The sequence below is a fragment of the Sorex fumeus genome, unplaced genomic scaffold (genome assembly GCF_029834395.1).
Source record: "Sorex fumeus unplaced genomic scaffold, SorFum_2.1 ptg000128l, whole genome shotgun sequence".
Lineage (NCBI taxonomy): Eukaryota > Metazoa > Chordata > Mammalia > Eulipotyphla > Soricidae > Sorex > Sorex fumeus.
Window position 1 is genome coordinate 34,989,793 of NW_026606185.1, and position 20,630 is coordinate 35,010,422.

General features: G+C 41.7%; 1 protein-coding gene and 1 pseudogene across 7 annotated transcripts in view; one reads left to right on the top strand and one right to left on the bottom strand.

Moving 5' to 3' along the window:
• Positions 1 to 15,897, bottom strand: part of TRAPPC8 (trafficking protein particle complex subunit 8) — a 92,529-nt gene extending 76,632 nt beyond the window's left edge. For 4 of the 7 annotated variants that reach the window (XM_056137891.1, XM_056137894.1, XM_056137892.1 and 1 more), the window contains exons 1-3: positions 15,381 to 15,897; positions 7,158 to 7,352; positions 1,804 to 1,887 (exon numbers count right to left, since the gene is read on the bottom strand). In XM_056137891.1, the coding sequence (XP_055993866.1) occupies positions 1,804 to 1,887; positions 7,158 to 7,352; positions 15,381 to 15,537 (436 nt within the window). In that variant the 5' untranslated portion in view covers positions 15,538 to 15,897. The remainder of the gene's footprint in view (positions 1 to 1,803; positions 1,888 to 7,157; positions 7,353 to 15,380) is intronic. The other 3 variants (XM_056137897.1, XM_056137896.1, XM_056137895.1) reach the window with 1 other exon arrangement.
• Positions 11,430 to 12,257, top strand: LOC130045188 (60S ribosomal protein L7-like; annotated as a pseudogene).
• Positions 15,898 to 20,630: the final 4,733 nt, after the last annotated feature.

Here is a 20,630-nt window from a genome sequence, read left to right on the forward strand (position 1 = left end):
CAAAATACGTAAAAGATTCCAAAGGCACTGTAGCACTGTCCTCCTGTTGTTCATCGATTTGCTCAAGTGGGCCCAGTAACGTCTCCATTGTGAGACTTGTTGTTAATGTGGTTGGCATATTAAATACGTCACAGGGAGCTTGCCAGGCTTTACCGTGAGGGCGAGATACTCTTGGTAGCTTGCCAGGCTCTCTGAAAGGGGTGGAGAAATCGAACCCGGTTTGCCTGGGTCAGCCACATGGAAGGTAAATGCCCTACCTTCTGTGCTGTTGCTTCAGCCCAAAGGCAGTATACCAAAAAATAAATCTTGCATTACATGCAGAAGAGATATTTAACTGATATTTTGTATATATCGAGTTAAATAAAATGTATTACTATACCAAATTCCATCTATTTCTCTTTTTTGCTTTTGGATTTGGGGTGACAGCTGCTGTGTTCAGGATTTACTCCTAGCTATATGTTCAGGGAACACTCCTGGAAGTGCTCAAGAGATGGTATGGCATGCCAGGGATTGAACCTAAGTGGGCTGTGTGCAAAGGAAATGCCTTACCCACTGAATTGTGTCAATGGTCCCAGACATTCTTTTTATTTGAGGGGCAGTATCACATCCATCAGTGCTCGGGATAGGAATCATTCCTGGCGGGCTCAGGGAACCACAGGGATGCCAGGGATCAAACCCAGGTGAGCTGCATGCAAGGCAAGCGCCTTTACCTGTTATACTATTTCTCTGACCCCAGAAACATTATTATACCCACTGAAACTATTGAAAACATTGAACATTGAAAATTATGTCTTACAAATTTCTACCTGACTGTATTCATCTAGACTGCTGCTACCTTTCTGCATTCATCTTTGGATCTCATAATTGTGTCCACTGTCAATTTTCTTTTGTCAACAGTAAATATAAAAAATTCTTAACTGTACTCAATAAGAAAAAAAAAAACAAGACAAAGACAATGACTACAAAGATATTATATCCACCTTTTATATATTCTTGAAAAGAAGATGCAATACTTTGGGCAAGACAAAACTTAAAACTAAAGGATGATATAATCGATGACTTATTTCACTACTGCATCATCCTTCTAGAAAATTTCTTTCAATTTCTTACAGTTCCATGAAAATCATAACAACCATAATGTTGAAAATAAGAGAAATACTTGAAAATATTAGTAAAACAAGATCACTGATTCTATCTTGCACGATCCACTTTCTAAATTGCCATTTTTAATTTCCATTTTTTTGTTCTTTTTATTGTTCTTTTTTCTTTTATTTCTGGGTCGCACGTGGCAATGCTCAGGAGACCATCTGGGATGCCAAGGGTCAAACCTGAGTTAGCCACCTGAGCACCTGAGTACCTGAGCAAGGCAAGTATTGTAACTGCTGTACTACTGCTCTGGTCCCCAATTTAGGGAAAATATTAAAGAATATCTGACCATTTCTCCAAAACAAATTTCCTAAAGTACCACGGTTTTACAGAACAATAGCAAATGATATAAAGTTAGAAAAAGTATACTTCACATTAAGAAAAATGTAAGTTATTATCAAGACAAGATGCAACCCAAATTCAAAGACAGTGGCTGAATCTAGCAGATGGTTATAAACCAAGAGTAAACACAACAGATAATACTTGATAGTATAGACAAAAGTTGAACAACCATCACTAGAACACCTATGTTTTAGAAAACTTAGACATGCTAACTGAGACAAATATTAAAAAACATATTAACTGAGTGGAAAGAAAGATAATAGGGAAGAAGTAGAGTGGGAAATTTTGAAAAACTGAGACTACTACAGGAAATACCTGTAAATAATGAGGCTTCTTTCAATTCCATCAATGTTTCTTTCCAATTACTGTACCAAGGAACACTAGCCTTAATTGACCGATCTGACAAAGAAAATATGGCACTGTTAAGCTAGGTTTGTAAGAGAAATATCCAACATGTTATTTCTTAAATAGAATGAGTGAAAAGTATGCTGATTCACATTAATAGTAAAAATGTGAAGTGTATTTTTTAATATAGAGAATTTAAATCTTCTATAAAATCACTATCCAAACTCTCTAAATATTATCATTCCATTATAGTGCAATTTTATTAAACCAAATTCAGTAATCCATCATACCATATTCCCAGTCAAGACCAACATAATATAGCTGAAAGAGGAAGATGCCTTAAAGTAACAGGCAAAGATAAAGAAGCTTTTTCCTTCTGGGAGACAGGAAGAGAGTAGAAAGGGTTAAATAGCATGCCTGACAAAAGCTGAGGCCTAGAGTAGGATCCCAGCACCCCAGCCAGTCAAGCTATCTCCAAGCACTGCATGGGAGGCCCTATCACCATCAATTAAAAAGAAAACTATTTTCTTCTTGTATATACTGTATCCTAATTATGTGGGATTCTAAAACCTGCCTTAAAAGAAATAAAAATGATTTTTAAAAAGAAATAAAAATAAGTAAAGACTGCCTAAAGAACTGAGCTACATTAGTGCCTCCACCTGCTTTTAAAGGTAAGTATCCTGTGTAAAGATAATGGTAGCACTGTCCACCATCCTCTTGTTCATTGATTTTCTCAAGCAGGCACCAGTAACGTCTCCATTGTGAGACTTGTTGTTACTGTTTTTGGCATATCGAATACGCCATAGGGAGCTTGCCAGACTCTGCCGTGCGGGTGGGATACTCTCAGTAGCTTGCCAAGCTCTCCGAGAGGGATGGAGGAATCAAACCCGGGTCGGCCGTGTGCAAGGCAAATGCCCTACCTGCTGTACTATAAAAATGAGGCAAATTAATTTCTCATAACCAACTTATAATACTGTTTCTATTACCTACCCATCAACCATTTTAAATTAGATTTGAGAATCATTTTCTGAAGACTTTAAATCACATCAAATAAGTAACAATAAAGACTGGGCAACTGTGAAACCTATTCACAGCTTCAGTTCCCAATGAAGGAGTTCACTATCATAACAGCTCTTATACTCAGTGAGTATTTAAACACGTCAACTGAACACTGAAAATAATGCCAAGGGTTCCTGACAGCTGAGGCAAGTTTCCAATATGAAAAAAACAAACTGAAAAGTAAGGCAAATCAGAGACAAAGTAAAGGGGAAAAGAAAACTTAAAAACTGAAAGAAACCAACCCCAAAGTTAACTGCATGAGAGAGAAGAAAAAGAAAATTCAAAAAAAAATTGTTTTAATTAAAGAAAAAGAAGAAAAGTGAGCATTAAAAATTTAACAGAAAGTTTCAAAACATAGGGTGCTGGAGCAATAGTACAGTGGGAAGGTAGGTTATTTGCTTTGGACACGGTAGACACAGTTTCAGTTGCTGGTATCCCCTATGAACCCCTGAGCCCTGCCCAAGGGCAACCCTTAAGCATTGCCTGGTGTGCCCTCCCCCACCCAAAAATGAAAGAAAAAAAGCTTCAAAGATAAAGTCAAACAAATTTCCCAAAAATAAATATGTAGCAATAAAGACACAGAAATAAGAATATTTCTTATTTCTAAGACATACAGTTGAAAGAGTCCCAGACAAAACAGTATACCACTAGGAAGAAATTAACAAAGAAATACTATAAGAGAATCCCTCGGGCCTGAAGCACATGTATAACCAGATCTTTGAAAGTGTTTTATCACAATATTCGAAATTTTAAAATAATAGGAATAAAGACCTAAAAGCTTGTAAAAGTTGGAAAGAAAGGTGGAAGAGGACAAATGGCATTGATAGCATACATCTTCTTTAAAGCAATATTAAACCTGGAATAAAGTAATCAAATTCTAAGGGAAATTATTTTAGATTAATATGTAACAAAACACACTGGCAGTAGAACTGATAACAGTTTAACTTAAATATAAATATTAAATTCTAAAAATAACAATAATATATAATCAAATTTTCAAGTATTAAAAATATTTTTTCAGGCTTACCAATTTTTACCCTGCAAAAATCTACCTCAGGAATCTAATGGAGATAATCTTTCACCAAACCAAAGAAATATACCACAAAAGATACAAATGAAGGCTGCAAGGAAGAGGAAGAAAGGAAATCCCCATGACAATAGTGGAGAAAGGGGACTTAAAGAGTAACCAGTCCCAGATGGAACAGAACTTATCCCACTGAACTTATAATTCAGTATGATAAGTTTTAAGGGATCGTTTTGCTTTGTGGTTGTGTTCTGGGACCACACCAGGCAATGCTCAGTGGTTACTTGTGGCTCTGCTCTCAGGGATCACTGCTTGGGAGACTCTAAAGGATGCCGGGGATAGAACCCAGGTTGGACATATGCAAGGCATGTGCCTTACCCACTGTACTATCTCTCCAGCCCCCCTCAAAATTATTTTTGAATAATGCCACAATGATTTGTCAATTAACTACGATGTGTCAGTGTGTGAGTTTAACGTGGTCCTTTGGAGAGCCACAGCCATCTAAGAATTCTTGATCAACCTGAGTCAAATATTAAGGTGAAGATATCATTATCTATTAAAAACATAAGAAGGAGAGACGAAGGAAGGAACTGAGGGATGGAGGGAGGAAATGATATACATATGATCCAATAAATTAATCTGCTAAGCAGAAAATCTTACTGAGAAGTCCGAGAATAACAACAGACACAAAGAAATCAGATCAATTTGTTTTTTAAAAAGTAGCCAAAAGTCTTGAAAAAAACAAAATACACTATAAAAATGGGTATAAGTTCAATATTTGGCTTTGTAGTGAAGAAGCAAACAATATTTTTTTTAAAGTGAATAGTAACCAAAAAATTTTAAACCAACATTGATGAAATGGCCACAAAGAAGGGGAATAACTAGGGGCTGGAGAAATAGTACAGTGGGTAGGGTGCTTGCCTTGCACACAGCCAGCCAGGTTCCATCTCCAGCACCCTATATGGTCCCCTGAGCATCACCAGAAAGAATTCCTGAGTGCAGAGCCAGGGGTTACCCCTGTGCATCGCCAGTGTGGCCCGAAATTCAAAAAAATTAAAAAATAAAGGCGGGGGATAACTCAATGTTCATCAATCATGATATAAATTAAAACTGACAAATCATAGCCATACAAAATATTATTTAGAAATAAAATAAATACCAGAAGAAATTATAAAATAATTACATTAAAGCAGGGGATACAGAAAACAGCTCATTATTATTCTTTTTATGTCTTTTAAATATAGTGTCTATGTGTATGAGTTATTTAGTTAAAAAATAAGCCTTTTTTTTTTTGGTCTTCAGACCACACCCAGAGGTGCTCAAGAATCACTACTGTCATGGTTCGAGGAAGCATATGTGGTGCCTGGGATCAAACCTGGGTCAGTTGCATGCAAGGCAAGTGCTCTACCAGGCTTGTTAAAAATTTTTTAACTAAGACTTCAGAGGTTAAGAGAGCACTCAAGTATAAAAACAGGGGCTGGGGATAAAGGTTAGTGGTAGTGCACTTAACTCTATGTGTGAGGGCTGGGTTTTATTCCTGGCACCACCAAAAAAACAAACAAAAAAAGTAATAAAAAAAAACAATATCCTAATCAGTAGCTGAATAAATAGCAGTACTCCTACATAAAAAAAAAAGAAAAGAAACAATACGTGTCTTTAAATATGATCATGGGCTGGAGTGATAGCACAGCAGTAGGGCGTTCGCCTTACAAGCGGCCATGTTGGTCGACCCGAGTTCGATTCGTTCGCCCCTCTCCGAGAGCCCGGCAAGCTACTGAGAGTATCTCACCCGTACGGCAGAGCCTGGCAAGCTACCCGTGACGTACTCGATATGCCAAACACAGTAACAACAAGTCTCATGATGGAGACGTTACTGGGCCCGCTCGAGCAAATCGATGAACAACGGGAGGACCGTGACCGTGAAATATGATCATTACCTCTCCTTATGCAACTTTAATACATTTGCTTATGCCATATCTCAGGAACAATGCACTATAAGGCACTGAAAATGAGATTGTATTACGATTACGGATTTATGTTTGTCTCCCCACCAAATTATAACATCTCTATGTCTCAATGCTAAGCACAAAGAAGTAAGTCAGTAAAACCTGGTACATGAATTTAAAATCCTATAATACATAATCACAGGGTTAAAGGTCTAGGAAAGGTCCAAAAGGAGAATACTATAGCCAAATTCTTATTTTTTAAGAATAAATGAAATCAAGTTTGAATGAGTGATTTATCCAAATGCTCTTCTAATATACAAATTTGGACACACTAACATTCCCCTCCATACTTCAACATGAATTCCATCTCTTCTAGAAATATTCGTATTTTGCCCCATGGTTGAAAAATGCAATGTCAGAGGCAACTCAAAATATATACCCTAAAATTATGATTCTTTTGTAAAACTAGTCGTAATATCTTAACTTAAAATTACCAAGTTAAATAGAATTCGATTCATGACAAGGAAATACTGTATTTTTGAAAATTTTACAAATATTTCTAACTAAACAAAGTATACAAAAACTACAACAAACCAGTCTTAAATATATAATGTCTTGCATATTTTAAGAGATTTTTAATATCTAATTAGTGTTAAAATATCAGAATATACACTATAGTTATCTAAAAAGATTATTAGAGTGCTGAAATACTCTAATAGATTTTTTTTAACTTCACCCTCTAAAAAAAAAAATCTATCTCACATTCCTCCATTCTTTTTATACTGGAAAAGAATCACACCAAATACTGCAAACTCACTTTATATACTAAACACAATTTTACCTATCTTGTTTAGAAAACATTTGTCATCTAATTCAGATTGAACACTAAAAATATTAAATATTCATACAGTATAAACACTTCCTTTTTTTAACAGTAAGCAAAATAAAAATACAATAAACACTACTTTTATTTTGTTATAAAAGTATATGCTGTTTTATCTACCACTATTTCTTTTATTCAAGAATTACACATATGCTTTAAGTATTGGGAATAAAATACCAAAGTTTCTGCTCTTGTGGAGCTTATAATAATTTCCTTATTTAAAAAATAAAATGAAATCAAATGACTCACAGCTCAAATGGCTACCTACTTGACTCCTTAAAAAAATATTTTATCCACGTTATATTGTCAGGCTCTAACAGTCACCATGTACCATACTGAACAATTTCCAAGTAACAAAAGTAATTTTTCTAAGAATTTGATTTTAAAAATAATAATGAATCTCATTACATACCACTGATGTTGAGGTCATAATCTCCTGCTGTAATCACATTAGCTACTAATCCTTCTGCAGGCTGACTGCCAGAAACAACATCATTCAAGAGCTTCCGAATGGCTCCAGGCTGAGGTGGTTGGGTGATAATGTTGCTTACAGCTATCTTCAAATTTTTAATTATGTGAAGCTGATTATTAGGATCTCTCATATGAACTTTAAAAAAGAAAAGAAAAAAATCTTGAAGTTAATTCTACACAGTGTGTAACAACCCAACTATGACAATAACTTTTTTAAACTGAGTTAAACGTTTACCCAAAAGAAGATGCTCAAACCAGAAATCAGAAAATTCCGTCAGTCTTTCAACTTACAAATGACTTAGAACATTCCCACGTAAGCCATAGAGGCAGTCAGTCTAAACTTTTCCTAAAACGCTGCTGACAACTCTCCTAATGTAGACCCTTGTCTCCTATTTTTGCAACTGCAAGGGATCAAATCGTTGATACCAAATCTCTAATTCTTACCTAACTCTAAGGCAGGTCATGGGCAGAGCTGAGAGCTGCGGTATCAATATTGAAAATAGTACGGGAGAAGAAAGTGGAATAAAATATTGCATGCAAACTTCCTTTGCTTCCCCTACAGACAGCCTGCATTCACAGTGCCTATTCAACTACTAAAAGACAAGTAGTCACTCTATTACAGAATGTTGATAGTGGGGGAGACAGAGTGCATGTGAGAACTGTAGATATCTGAGAAATGTCTGTGCCTTCTGCTCAATATTTCTGTGAACCTAAAACTGCTCTGCAAAAAAAATTAAAAATCATTGTTGAGAACAGAACAATGGTATAGTGAATGGGAGCTTGCCTTGCTTGCAGCAAACCCAGGTTTGATTCCCACGACTCCTCTAGTCCCTGGAGTCCCCCAGGAGTGACTCCTGAGCACAGAGCCAGGAGTAAGCCCTCAGCACTGATAGGTGTGGTTCAAAAAGTCAAAAAAAATTCACTGCCCAGATACTCTCCCTCAGAACAAAGTCTCCTGCCTCTAGCCTGAACCTTTTGGGGATTTTATAATCTGTAGTTCCATGTTTCAAGGCCAAGGACCAGGTTCTCAGGAACCCAGGGCGTGACAACCTACATACGTACAGCATATAATGACAGCATACTTTTCCACAGACTTAGGCAAGATGATTATTTCTACATAAGTATCAGAAGTAGTCCACCCATTATATTAAGAACCCAAATTTTGTTAACTTCATAACTTCATTTTAAACCTGAGTTTCCCATTGATTTAACTGGGTTATGCTGAACAGATTTTTTTGTTTTTGGTCAGACCTGCCTGACCAAATTTAAATTTGTATAAATTTACATCCAATAAAGTGTTCCTAAATTCCGGTGTTCGATCTCCATTCCCAAATTTTTTAAGGAAGAAATTATTTTAATAATACATAAGGTATGAATATATTCACTTATAAATATTTGTACAGAAAATAAGATGTAACTTTCATTATAATGGCCGGCTATGATGAAGCAAGGAAATTAAACTAAAGAGAAATAGAAGGATGACTTCAAAATTTTAGGCTGGGGATGTAATTCAATTTTAAAGTGTATTGTATGCCTGTATGTTTAAGGCCTAAGTTCAACCCCCAACTCCACCAAAGGACAGAAAATTTGAATTGTTCAGAATTCAAAGTGCATGTCTGATTCCTTCTTAAAGGAAATAAAAAGATTAAGTAAATAAAACAAAATTAATGTATTGGTTCTGTGTAGTGGGCAATTGGTTGTTTCTTGTAATCTCTGCATTCTTCTGTAATTGTTCATACTTTCTAATTTAAACACACAAGTCTCTCTCCCTAATTAAACTTAACAGTTTATCTTATTATGAAACACAAAAAGGAAAAGCAAAATACTCTTTAGTGGGACATTCAGATATCTTCCTTAAAGTTGATTCATAATTATCAAGTAACATAAGAAGATAAGTGTATTAAATTGCAAAATTTTTAATTGGCAAGATGAACCGCAGTTGCTGGTCAACCTGACCACTGCTTCCAGAGGCTTCTCCAGCCCAGCCAATTAACAGACACCCGAAGAGGACCAGAGACCTAAGTTCACTCTTAACTGCTGAAATAACGAGAAATACAAGTCTTCCGGTCCTTCCAGTTTACACTGAAGGCACCAATACCTGTAGAAGTCCATAATCATGGGGTGCCCCTCACTGTCTCTAGGGACTAAATCACTAGAGTATTCACTCTCATACAAGTGAGCTGTGACACTCAGCCCAGAGAACAAGCAGCACCATGGGGAAACTGTAAGAATCCACCAAGCCCCTGGGGAACATAAAGTAACAAAATAGGAGACTTAACACCCAAGAGTGGCTGAGATTAGTACCAGGAATTTTGCTCCATGGCTTGGAGGTCAGCCACACATGCTAGGGGAAAAGGGAGCTCAGATAGAGAAGGAAACACCAAATAAAGGTGTTGGGAGGATCCTCCGAGGATGGGAGAAGCATGCTGCAAGTAGACTATAGACCAAACATGATTGCCACCCATTGCCTCTTTTGCAAACCACAACACCCAAAAGGAGAGAGGGAACAAAAGGGAATGCCCTGCCACAGAGGCAGGGTGGGGTAGGGGGAATGGGGGGTGGGAGGGATACTGGGATCCGTGGACGTGGGAAATGGGCACTGGTGGAGGGATGGGTATTTAATCATTGTATAATTGAAACCCAAGCACAAAAATCTGTAAGTCTACAACTGTACCTCATGGTGTCTGGCTAATAAAAATTAAAAAAAAAAAAAAGAACCCACCAAGCCCAAGAATTAGCTCAGCTCTACCAGACACCAACCAGCTCTGTGACCTCCTAACAGACTGCATGGACACCAGGAAGCAATGTTCAATATGCTGAAATAAATAATTGTATAGGTAAAAGAAAATTATGAACGCAAAAATGAGAAACTACAATCAGAAGTGACAAAACTGAAGCATGGCAGATGAAACAAAAACACAATAGAGGGACTGGAACAACAGTACAGAGGGTACAGCGTTTGCTTTGCACATGGCTGACCTGGGTTCGATTCTCAGTATCCCATATGGTCGCCCGAGCACTTCCAGGAGTGATTCCTGAGTGCAGAGCCAGGAGTAACCCCTGAGCATCACGGGGTGTTGTGACCCAAAAAGCCAAAAAGCAAAAAAAAAAAAAAAAAGTCCCACAATGGAAGAACTCAACAGCAGAATAACAACAGATGAAAAATTAGTGAGTCCCCATGATTGGATACTGATAAATCCTAGAAACCAACAAAAAATGGGGATAAAGTCTAAAAAGAACAACACACCAACTATAGGATGAATTCAAGAGGAGTTCAAATTGCACCCAAATACAAGGGGCCGGAGAGTTCCCAGCCAAGAAAGCATCCAAACAAGAAAATACAAGACACACTGTAATCAGAATGACAAACAACAAAGATGGAATATTCCAAGCAGCAAGACCAAAAAAGTAACTTACAAAGGGAAAACTACAAACAAAATTCACAGCATATCTATCAAATGAGATTCCTCAAGCAGAAGAGAATGGGGGGGAGGGGGAGAGAATTGGGGGAGCGTGGAGTGATACAGTAAAGTTCAATGAAATGAATGGCTCACCAAGGGTACTTTACCCAGCTATATTATTCAGATTTTATGGAATGATATAAAAGTTCATGAATAATCAAAAGCTTGGGAACTTTGGGGCCTTAAAACCAGTTTAGCAAGCAGAATTAAGGTGCATCTTTAAAAGGGATTAAAAAAATTCACAACTGCACATAACTTCTACAAAATGATGACAATAAATTCCCTTATCTCAATAATCTCACTCAGTATCAAGGAACTAAACTCACCAATCAAGAGAGACACAGTGGCAGAATAAATCAGAAAATGAAGCCAACATTCTGTTGCCTACAACAGGAACATCTGAACAGTCAGGGTGAAAAAAGACTTGAAGTCAAAGGCTGGAAAAATAATAATCAGGCGACAGAGAGACAGTACATGGGTAAGGTGCTTCCCTTGCATGTGGCCAACCCAGGTTCTCACCCCGGCATCCCATATGATCCCCGAGTACTGCAAGAGTGATTTCCGGGTGCAGAATCCAGACTGAGCATCTCTGGGTGTGGTCCAAACCAATCCCCCCCCCCAAAAAAAATCATACATCAATAGACACAAAGCATTTGACAAGATCCAACATCCAATCATAACAAAAACTCAATAAAATGAGGATTAAAGGAAATTTCATCAAGACAGTTAAAGCTACTCTTTTAGGACTGGAACCATGGAGGGTGCAGGAGAGAAGAAAAAGAAGGTCCCTGCTAAGCCGGCAGCAGTGGCCACCGGAGAGATGAAAAAGAAGCTTCCTGATGTGCCAGAAACCCTGAAGAAAAAGCGAAAGAATTTTGCAGAGCTGAAGATCAAGCGCCTGCGAAAGAAGTTTGCTCAAAAGATGCTTCGAAAGGCAAGGAGGAAGCTAATCTACGAGAAAGCTAAGCATTATGACAAGGAGTATAGGCAGATGTACAGGACGGAGATTCGCATGGAGGATGGCGAGAAAAGTTGGCAACTTTTACGTCCCTGTGGAACCTAAATTGGCTTTTGTCATCAGAATCAGAGGTATCAATGGTGTGAGCCCCAAGGCCTGAAAGGTGCTACAACTTCTCCACTTTCGCCAGATCTTCAATGGTACCTTTGTTAAACTCAACAAGGCTTCGATTAACATGCTGAGGATCGTGAAACCCTATATTGCCTGGGGGTACCCAAACCTGAAGTCAGTAAATGAATTGATCTACAAGTGTGGTTATGGCAAAATCCACAAGAAACGAATTGCCCTAACGGATAATGCACTAATCGAGCGAACTCTATCTAGGTAAATACGGCATTGTCTGCATGGAGAACCTGATTCATGAGATCTATACTGCTGGAAAGCACTTGGCTCTTCAAATTATCTTCTCCCCGGGGTGGGATGAAGAAAAAGACCACCCATTTTGTAGAAGGTGGAGATGCTGGCAACAGAGAAGACCAGATCAACCGGCTGAGTAGACGGATGAACTAAGGTATCTACCATAGTTTTATAAACTGGTCAGTTAATAAACGATTGCTTTCAACTTGAAAAAAAAAAAGACAGTTAAAGCCATTTACAAGCCCACAGTAAACGCCGTAACGGTGGGGGGAAAAAAAAAAAGAAAGCTTTCCCTCTAAAATCAGGCACAAGACAAGGTTCCCACTCTCAGTATTCCATATAATATTGGAAGTCCTTCCATAGCAATCAGGCCAAGAAGGGAGATTCTAAGAGTATTCGGGTAGGAAAAGAATAAGTCAAATTCTCACTATTTGCAGATTACATGATTTCAATCTCTTGAAAAAAAATACCCTACTGACTCTACAAGAAAGCTCCTAGAAACAAGAGACTTGTACAGTAAAATGGCAGGCTACAAAATCAATGCACAGAAACCCATGGCTTTTCTATGTGCAAATATATTAGAGAAAGAAATTTTTTATTCCATTCACAATTGTGCCTCAGAAAATCAAGTACCTAGGAATTAGTCATTACTAAAAGTGAACACAAGAAGTAAAATATATCACTATGAAACATTTTAGAAATACTAAGTTAAATAAGAGATATTACTGAGGGGGCTGGCAAGATATACGCAGGTATGGTGTTTGCCCTGCACACAGTCCTGGGTTTGATCCCCAGCACCCTATTAAAATAATTCCTATCCCACTCCCACCCTGGCCAAGAGTGATCCCTGAGTGCAGAGACAGTAGTAAAGTCCCGAGCACACTGGGTGCAGCTCAAAAAAAGCAACAAAAACAAAAAATATATATTATTTAAACTAATTACACTTTTTTAAATTAATTTTTATTAGTGAAACACCGTGAGGTACAGTTGTAGACTTACAAATTTTTGTGCTTGGGTTTCGATTATACAATAATTACACTTTTAACGTTACTAATTTTAAATTTTATATCTGTGACTCAGTTATTTCTTTTGACAGCAGAGCTCTGTAATTGAATCAAGTAATTCTAAATAGGAAATGACTTGATTAAAAACACATCTTGATTAAAAATGCCTGTTTTCAAATCTGCCCCATATATGACAAAAAAAAAAGTTACCATCTATTCATCAGTCCTCAAACTTAAAATGGCAGCAACACAGGATGGGGAGACAGCTCAAAGGGTTGGAATAGATGCTTTGTATACAGGCACCCCAAGTTCTTTTGCCGGCACTACAGAGGTGGTCCCAGAGAACCACGGGATGTGGCCCTAAATAAATAAAATGGCAATTACAGTAGCTACTTCATAGTATTCAATGAGAACTAAAATTTAAAAGTAAGGGCCTGAGGGATAGTACAGCAGGTAGGGTGTTCGCCTTGCAGGCAAACAACCTGGGTTCCAAGGCAGGCACCCCATACAGTCACCCAGCACCACAAGGAGTAATTCCTGAGTGCAGTAGCCAGGAGTAACCCGTAAACACCGCTGGGTGTGACGCCAAAATAATAAATAAATAAATAATAGATAAAAATAAAACGAAGAAGCAACAGAAAACACAGGTTAAACAGGGGGGGAAAGCACACACGTTGAAGTTGATCACCCTTTAAAAAAAATAGTAAGGAATATTGTAGGAGTTTATGTGTCCAAGCTATGTATGCAACCCCACCCTTCCTTAGTTCGATCCCAGACACTATCACATGTCCCCATGAACACCACGTTACACCGCTAGAAATCCCCGAAACACCACGAGGTGTGGTCACCATTCCTGAGCATGTCTGGAGTGGTTCCGGGGATCCCGGGCAGCATAGGGTCCAAGCAGCACCTGTCTGTCCTTCGGCCGAACCTGGTTGGCACACTGAACCTGAAAGGCCCCAGACCCCGGGGTATCGCCTGGAAGTCCCCATACCCCAGAGAATTTAAGATGTCCCAGAGGAAGACCACTGGAGCCAGCCAAGTGCTTGCCTTGCAGGGAATGACAGGATCACAAGTTTAAACCCTCAGTGAGTGTCCCACACGCAACGAGGGCTTATCCAGACCACTCTGGATTTTGCCTAGTAGCTCTGCCTGTGATCCCTGGTACCCAAGTGTTACAGCCGCACCGCAACCGAAAAATTTTGGGGCAAACTTCAATGAACATGAGGCCAGGTGTGGGAGGAGCGAGCAGGATGGGCATCCCCAGGCAAGCACGACAGCTGCAAACTGTGGAAGCAGTCCAGCCAGCCGTGTTTTTAACCCAACGCCTACATAGGCAAGGGACAGGGTCTAACGCAAGTGCAAAAAACGTCAGAAAGTAAAGCAGAGCGGTAAACGGCCACGGGAGGCTAAGGAACCTGGGGAGGAAAACGCAACCAAGAGTTCCCAAACTTTTTTTTATTTTCTCCCTTCATCTTTTGACTACTCTTTCTCTCAACACAGAAGTGACAAATGTCTTCTCGCAAAGAAAACACACCTGTGGCACAACCTATACATGCATGGCACAACGCTTTGCTTGTGAAGTCATCGCAACCCAATAAACGTCCAGCGGTTCACTCGGCGGCGTTCGAACCCAGAAAAATCAAGGTAAAAGTGCTGAACACAAAGAGTAAACCCTTTTTCTCTGAAACACACGTAAGGCCTCTTGCATCCCTATAAATCTAAATAAAGTCTATTATCCGGCTCGACCACAATTTGACCTGACTTCCTCTCCGCCCGGAAGGCAAATGGTTTGTTGCGAGTTCTGAACTTCTGCGGGCTGCTTCTTGAGAAGTTTAGCAAAAAGCTGTGTGCCTTAAGAAACTGCTCAAAATCCTCGGAAGTGGGAAAGAAAAAAAGTGAAATGAACTGAAACAAGACGCTCAGAGAGAACGAAATGCGCTTCCCGGCACCAAGGATGCAATAAACGCAGACAGCTTGGAAGCGGCCGGGCAGGTCACACACTCCCGAGGCTTCCACGCACGAAGGAAAAAGGCGGCATCTTCCTCCGCTGCCCCGTCGGGAAACTTCCCAATTTCCTCCCGCCGGCCGCTCCAGGAGCCACCGAGTCCTACTCTTCGCGCTCAGGACCCGCCAGGCCGCGCGGCCGAGGAGAGGCGAGGCGAGGGCGGGTGCCGAGAGAGCCCGCGGGGAGACGCGCCCGTCGGGTCCCCGGGTGCAGGCTCGGCCGCCCCGCCGCCCCGGGAGTGTGTAAACACCGCCCTGCCCCGCGCGCCCCCACCCCCCACTCCCCTCTCCCGGCCCGGCTCCGCGGGACCACGTACCCTCGGAAGTGAGGCGAGAGAAGGGCTTAAGCAACTCGGCGAAACTGAGGTGATTGAGTCGCGTGAGCCGCTCGGCTTCCTCGCTGCACAGCGCGGCGACACAGGGGACGAAGGAGTCCGGGATCAGCTCCTGCACTGACTGGACACACTGGGCCATCGCGGCGCCCGCCCGCGGCCCCCTCTCCAGAGGCCGAGCCTCCGGCTGCTGCAGCAGCTACCGCCGCCGCCCGCCGGCCTGGCCCGGCCGGGCGGGGCCCCGCACCCGAGCCTGGAGACCAGTAGACGGAGCCGACGCCCCCGACGCCTCGGTCCCCGGAGCAGCACACGCCTCCGGCCCCGACGCGTCACCGTCGCTCCTCAGCGCTGCCCCCGGCGTCTTCGCATTCTGTCCTGACAGGCGGGGACGCCGACGATCGCCAGGTAAGCCTCCCGATGGCAAAACCTTGGTCACTGCCTCACCGGAGCCGCCATGTTGAGGCCGAACCCTGACCCACCGGCAGTACCAATCCCGGCAGCCTCCGCGCTCGCCCCTCACGTGACTCTGTTACCAGCGGTACTAGGGGCGGGGAAAGAGAGGCGAGAAGAGGGAAGTAAAGAGCGACGGAAGCCGGTTGGCTGACCGGCGCCGGAAGTGGTGAGACGGAAGTTCCCCCCCACCTGTGCTGGGCGGGGCGGAGGGCGGGGCTATGGGAAGGTGGGCGGGGCCTGCCGGAACGCTGGGACTCCTGCGACTTCAGGCCTGCGGCCGGCCCGAGTTCTACGAACTAGCTTACGCTGCAGATCAGTGCGGTCACGGTACTAAAGTGACCCGCTGGGCTTCGCTCCCGCCCAGTCTCTTTGCTGTCCCCCGCCTCCCCCGCGATCTCTACCTGGAAATAATGGGCAAATGATGAGAACCATCGCGCTGCTTCTTCCCTGTACCCCCTTACCCTTCTATCGCTCCCCAAGAGCGACAGGGCACACCTGCTCCGGGGAGAGTGTGCTGCCTGTCCACTGTTAGTTAGAACTGGGCATGGGAGCCGGAGAGACAGCACAACGGGCCGAACACTTTCCATGCACACAGCCGACCCGGGTTCGATCCCCAGCACACCTCATCTCCGGACCCCGAAGAAAATCCTGAGCATCGCCGGTTGTGGCCCAAAAAGAAAAAGAGGTGCATGTATTATTTAAACACAGCCGATTAGAAATGGACTGTCCCCAACGTGCACTAGTCCTTGGAACAGAAACGTGTGCGCGATGCTCTCGTGGGAGCTGCAGTTAATTTGAGTAGAGAAGAAACTCCAGCGCTACTTTTTTGTTGATTTGGGGGAGACGGTTTGCTTGCAAACGTCCTAACCGGTCTTCGTTTTTCACGCTCTGCTAGGGCGTTCCCTTCCTTAGTGGAGCGCAGGTGCTTCCAAGGCTGGGCGGGGGGCGCACACCCACTCCCAGCCGTGGACTTGCTCCGGGCGGTGCGCAGGGGACCAAGGATTGCTGGGATCAAGCCCAGGTTGGCAGTTACCTGGGCAAGCGCTTTAACTCTTGTATTATCCGACCCCCTCATTCATTTTTATTGATTGCCCCCTCCATTTTTTTTTTCTGGTATCGGTTGTCCTTACAGTAAATTATTGTAAGGAATGTTCTTCGGTAGTTTGGATTCCTTCTGAATTAAATGCCCAAAGATAAGATAAGTGAAAAATGGTATTTCCATCATGCTTTCCGATGCCTTGATTTTCAGAAGGACATGGGACATACTGTGACTGCTAGACATCCAACCGTGGGAGCTTTTATGACAGGTGAGAAGTGTGCCCTCTTGTAAACAAAGAAAAGGGAAGGAGGGGAGGACAATGGGACATAATATTATTAGCATAACAACAAATCAGTTTAGAAAAGAGAATACCAGCATGCTGGGAGTCTGGTTCTTTTGCCTCCAGTATCTGTGCCTGAGCACGTTGGGGAATTCTTGTATCCTCAGTAGTACACATATTCTCCTTTGAATAAACTGAGAATCTCATGCTGTGTGACTCAAATTACAGGGAACTTTATTTTTGTAATGAGGCACCTAAATGGGAGAATACTTGTTATCCTGTATCTAGTACTGAAATCCAAATAGTTGTTTAAAGGGTGATTTTTTTTTCTCATTGTGAAATTAAAGCTACCTGTATTAAACTCCAGAAGAACTTCCAAGAATTTAGCCTAAATGTTTTTTTGAAATTTAATACACATACCATAAAATATGCCCCTTTAAAGGATACAGTTCAGTGATAGTCAGTGATAGTCAATCCTTTCATTGCAGACCACAACACCCTAAAGGAGAGAAAGGGTAGAGAGAGTAAAAGGGAATGCACCTGCTGGGGGGAGGGGTTGGGGAATGGGGGAATGGGAGCAATAATGGGAACATTGGTGGTGGAGAATGGGCACTGGTGGAGGGATGGGTACTCGATCATTGTATGACTGAAATGTAAGCGCGAAAGTTAGTAAGTCTGTAACTGTACCTCTTGGTGATTCATTAAAAAATAAAAATTTAAAAAAGAATTATAATTTTAAAATAAGGCACAGTTCATTGGCTTATAGTATATCTGAAAAGATCCATTACTATTCATTCATGAATACCTACATAATCAAAAAGCCTGTACCTGTTCACAGTCACTCTCCACCTCTGTTGCCTTTCAGCCCCTGGCACTCAATGATCCATTTTATGTCTGCCTATTCAGGATGTTCCATATCAATGAAATATGAAATAACACAATATGTCACCTTTTGTGTCTTTTCACATTTAGCATGTGTTCAATGTTCAACATGTTGTGATTCGAATTAGTCCTACATTCCTTTCACTGCTGAGACTAAGTGGATTCTTGTTTTAGTTTTATTTATTAATGTAGTGGTTTGGTGGCCAGGCCTGTGCTGAGGTATTACTCCTGGCTCTGTGGTCAAGGCTCACTCTGGGCAGGCTTGAGGGACCCTATGGAGTGCCAGGGATTGAACCTTGGTAGTCTGCATGCAAGGCAAGCATCTTACTTATTATACTATTTCTCAGCCCTTGGATTCTTGATTTATATATTGACTTTATAGTTTTACACTATTTTTATTTCATATTTTTTAATTAAACCACCTTGAGATACATAGTTACAAAGTTGTTCATGATTGGGTCTCTATCATACAATGTTCCAACACCTGTCCCTTCACCAGGGTACATTTCCCACTACCAGTGTCCCCAGGTTCCTCTTTCCACCTACCCCCTCCCCACCCCTAATCTGCCTTTACAGCAGGAACATTTCCTCTCTCTGTCTCTCTCTGCTTCTCTGTCTCTTTCTGCCTGTCTCTCTCTCTCCCTTCCTCTCTCCCTCTCTCTCTCACTCTTTCCCTCTCCCTCACTCTTTTTCTTTCTCTCTTTTTTCTTTTGGGAATTATGGTTTACAGTACAGATACTGAAAGGTTGTATGAATCCCTTTACCTACTTTCAGCATTCAGTTCTTGCTCAGAGTGATCATTTCGAACAGTTTGACACTATTTCTACAAAGTGTTTCTGATTGAAATTTTATTTCTTTCTTAGTCTAGCCTGGACATCTGTGGCCTTATTCTTCCAAGACACTATCCTGCAGATTTTAGCTGCCTTATTTGCTTTCTAGCTTTCAGAAATTCAGGAAAGAATATGGTGGGGGGGGGATGGGGAAGGCTACAGGAATAGCTAATGGTTTAAGATCAAATTCTAGCAATATTCAGCAATCTTTTTCACATATCACTGGTCCAAATGAGTCTTGTAGTCACGATTCTTCAAGGAGACAGACTAGATAGGTTAACAAGGAGGAGATTGAGAGGAAGTGAATAAATACAGGGAAATCGATTATACAGAGTCTCCACCATATATTAGGGTAAAGTAGCACTGTAGCACTGTCCTCCTGTTGTTCATCAATTTGCTCGAGCGGGCACCAGTAACATCTCCTTCGTGAGACTTGTTGTTACAGTTTTTGGCATATCAAATACTCCACGGGTAGCTTGCCAGGTTTTGCCATGCGAGTGGAATACTCTCGGTAGCTTGCCGGGCTCTCCGAGAGGGGTGTAGGAATCGAACCCCGGTTGGCCGCATGCAAGGCAAACGCCCTACCCACTGTGCTATCACTTTGGCCCAGGGTAAAGTAACTTGAGAATATATTTACTTGGAGATCAGAGGTTTCACACTGCTCTCATTTATCTGACTCTTCTGAACTCTGGTTCTTTTTGCATCATATGTCCTCTGAACATACATTATGTCCCGGAAAACAAGGTACTACGATTGCCAGATCTCCAAGGACAAGAGGTCATGTGACCACCCTCAAGGACTAGAGGTTAGGGTCTATCACTAAAAGAAGGAATGCTTGGTGACCATAATAACAATGCAAACAACTAATGACGTCTTTTCCAACACAGAATGTGAGACCCTGTTTCCTTTTCCCCCCTAAAGCAACGAATCCATAACATTTATTATATATTAATGAGCTATAGCGGTAGGGCGTTTGCCTTGCATGCGGCTGGCCCGGAGGTTCGATTCCTCCACCCCTCCTGGGGAGCCTGGCAAGATACCAAGAATATCTCACCCGCACAGCAAAGCCTGGCAAGCTCCCCGTGACATATTCGATATGCCAAACACAGTAACAATAAGTCTCACAATGGAGATGTTACTGGGCCCACTCGAGGAAATCGACGAACAATGGGAGTACAGTGCTGAACAGTGCAGTGCTATAATATTCTATATTAATACTGATAAACTTTTTTCTGAGTTACTTTTTTTTTCTTTTTGGGTCATACCCGGCGATGCTCCTGGCTCAGCACTCCAGAATCACTCCTGGTGCTGCTGAGGGGACCATATGGGATGCTGGGAATCGAACCCGGGTTGTCCGCATGCAAGGCAAACACCCTACCCGCTGTACTATCGCTCCATCCCTGAGTTACATTTTTTTAAGGTTTTTTTTTGTGTGTGTGTGTATGATATTATCCACTTCTTCTGATGGCTGATATCGTCAAGTTTGAAATACTGCAGTCAGAAAGGTTGGATTCAAAAAAACTCCACTGCTCTCTGGCTCCTGATGGAGTTGCTGAACGGCCATGATCCCAGAGACTCCGAAACAAATCTCGGAATCCAGTGGCTTTTGGCAGAAATTCCTCCAGATTTCACAATCACGATCATCCTGTTGTTCGTCGATTGCCTCGAGCAGGCACCAGTAATGTCTCCTTCGTCCTAGCCCTGAGATTTTAAGAAGTGCCATATTCAAGGCTCTTTCAGGGCTAGGAGAA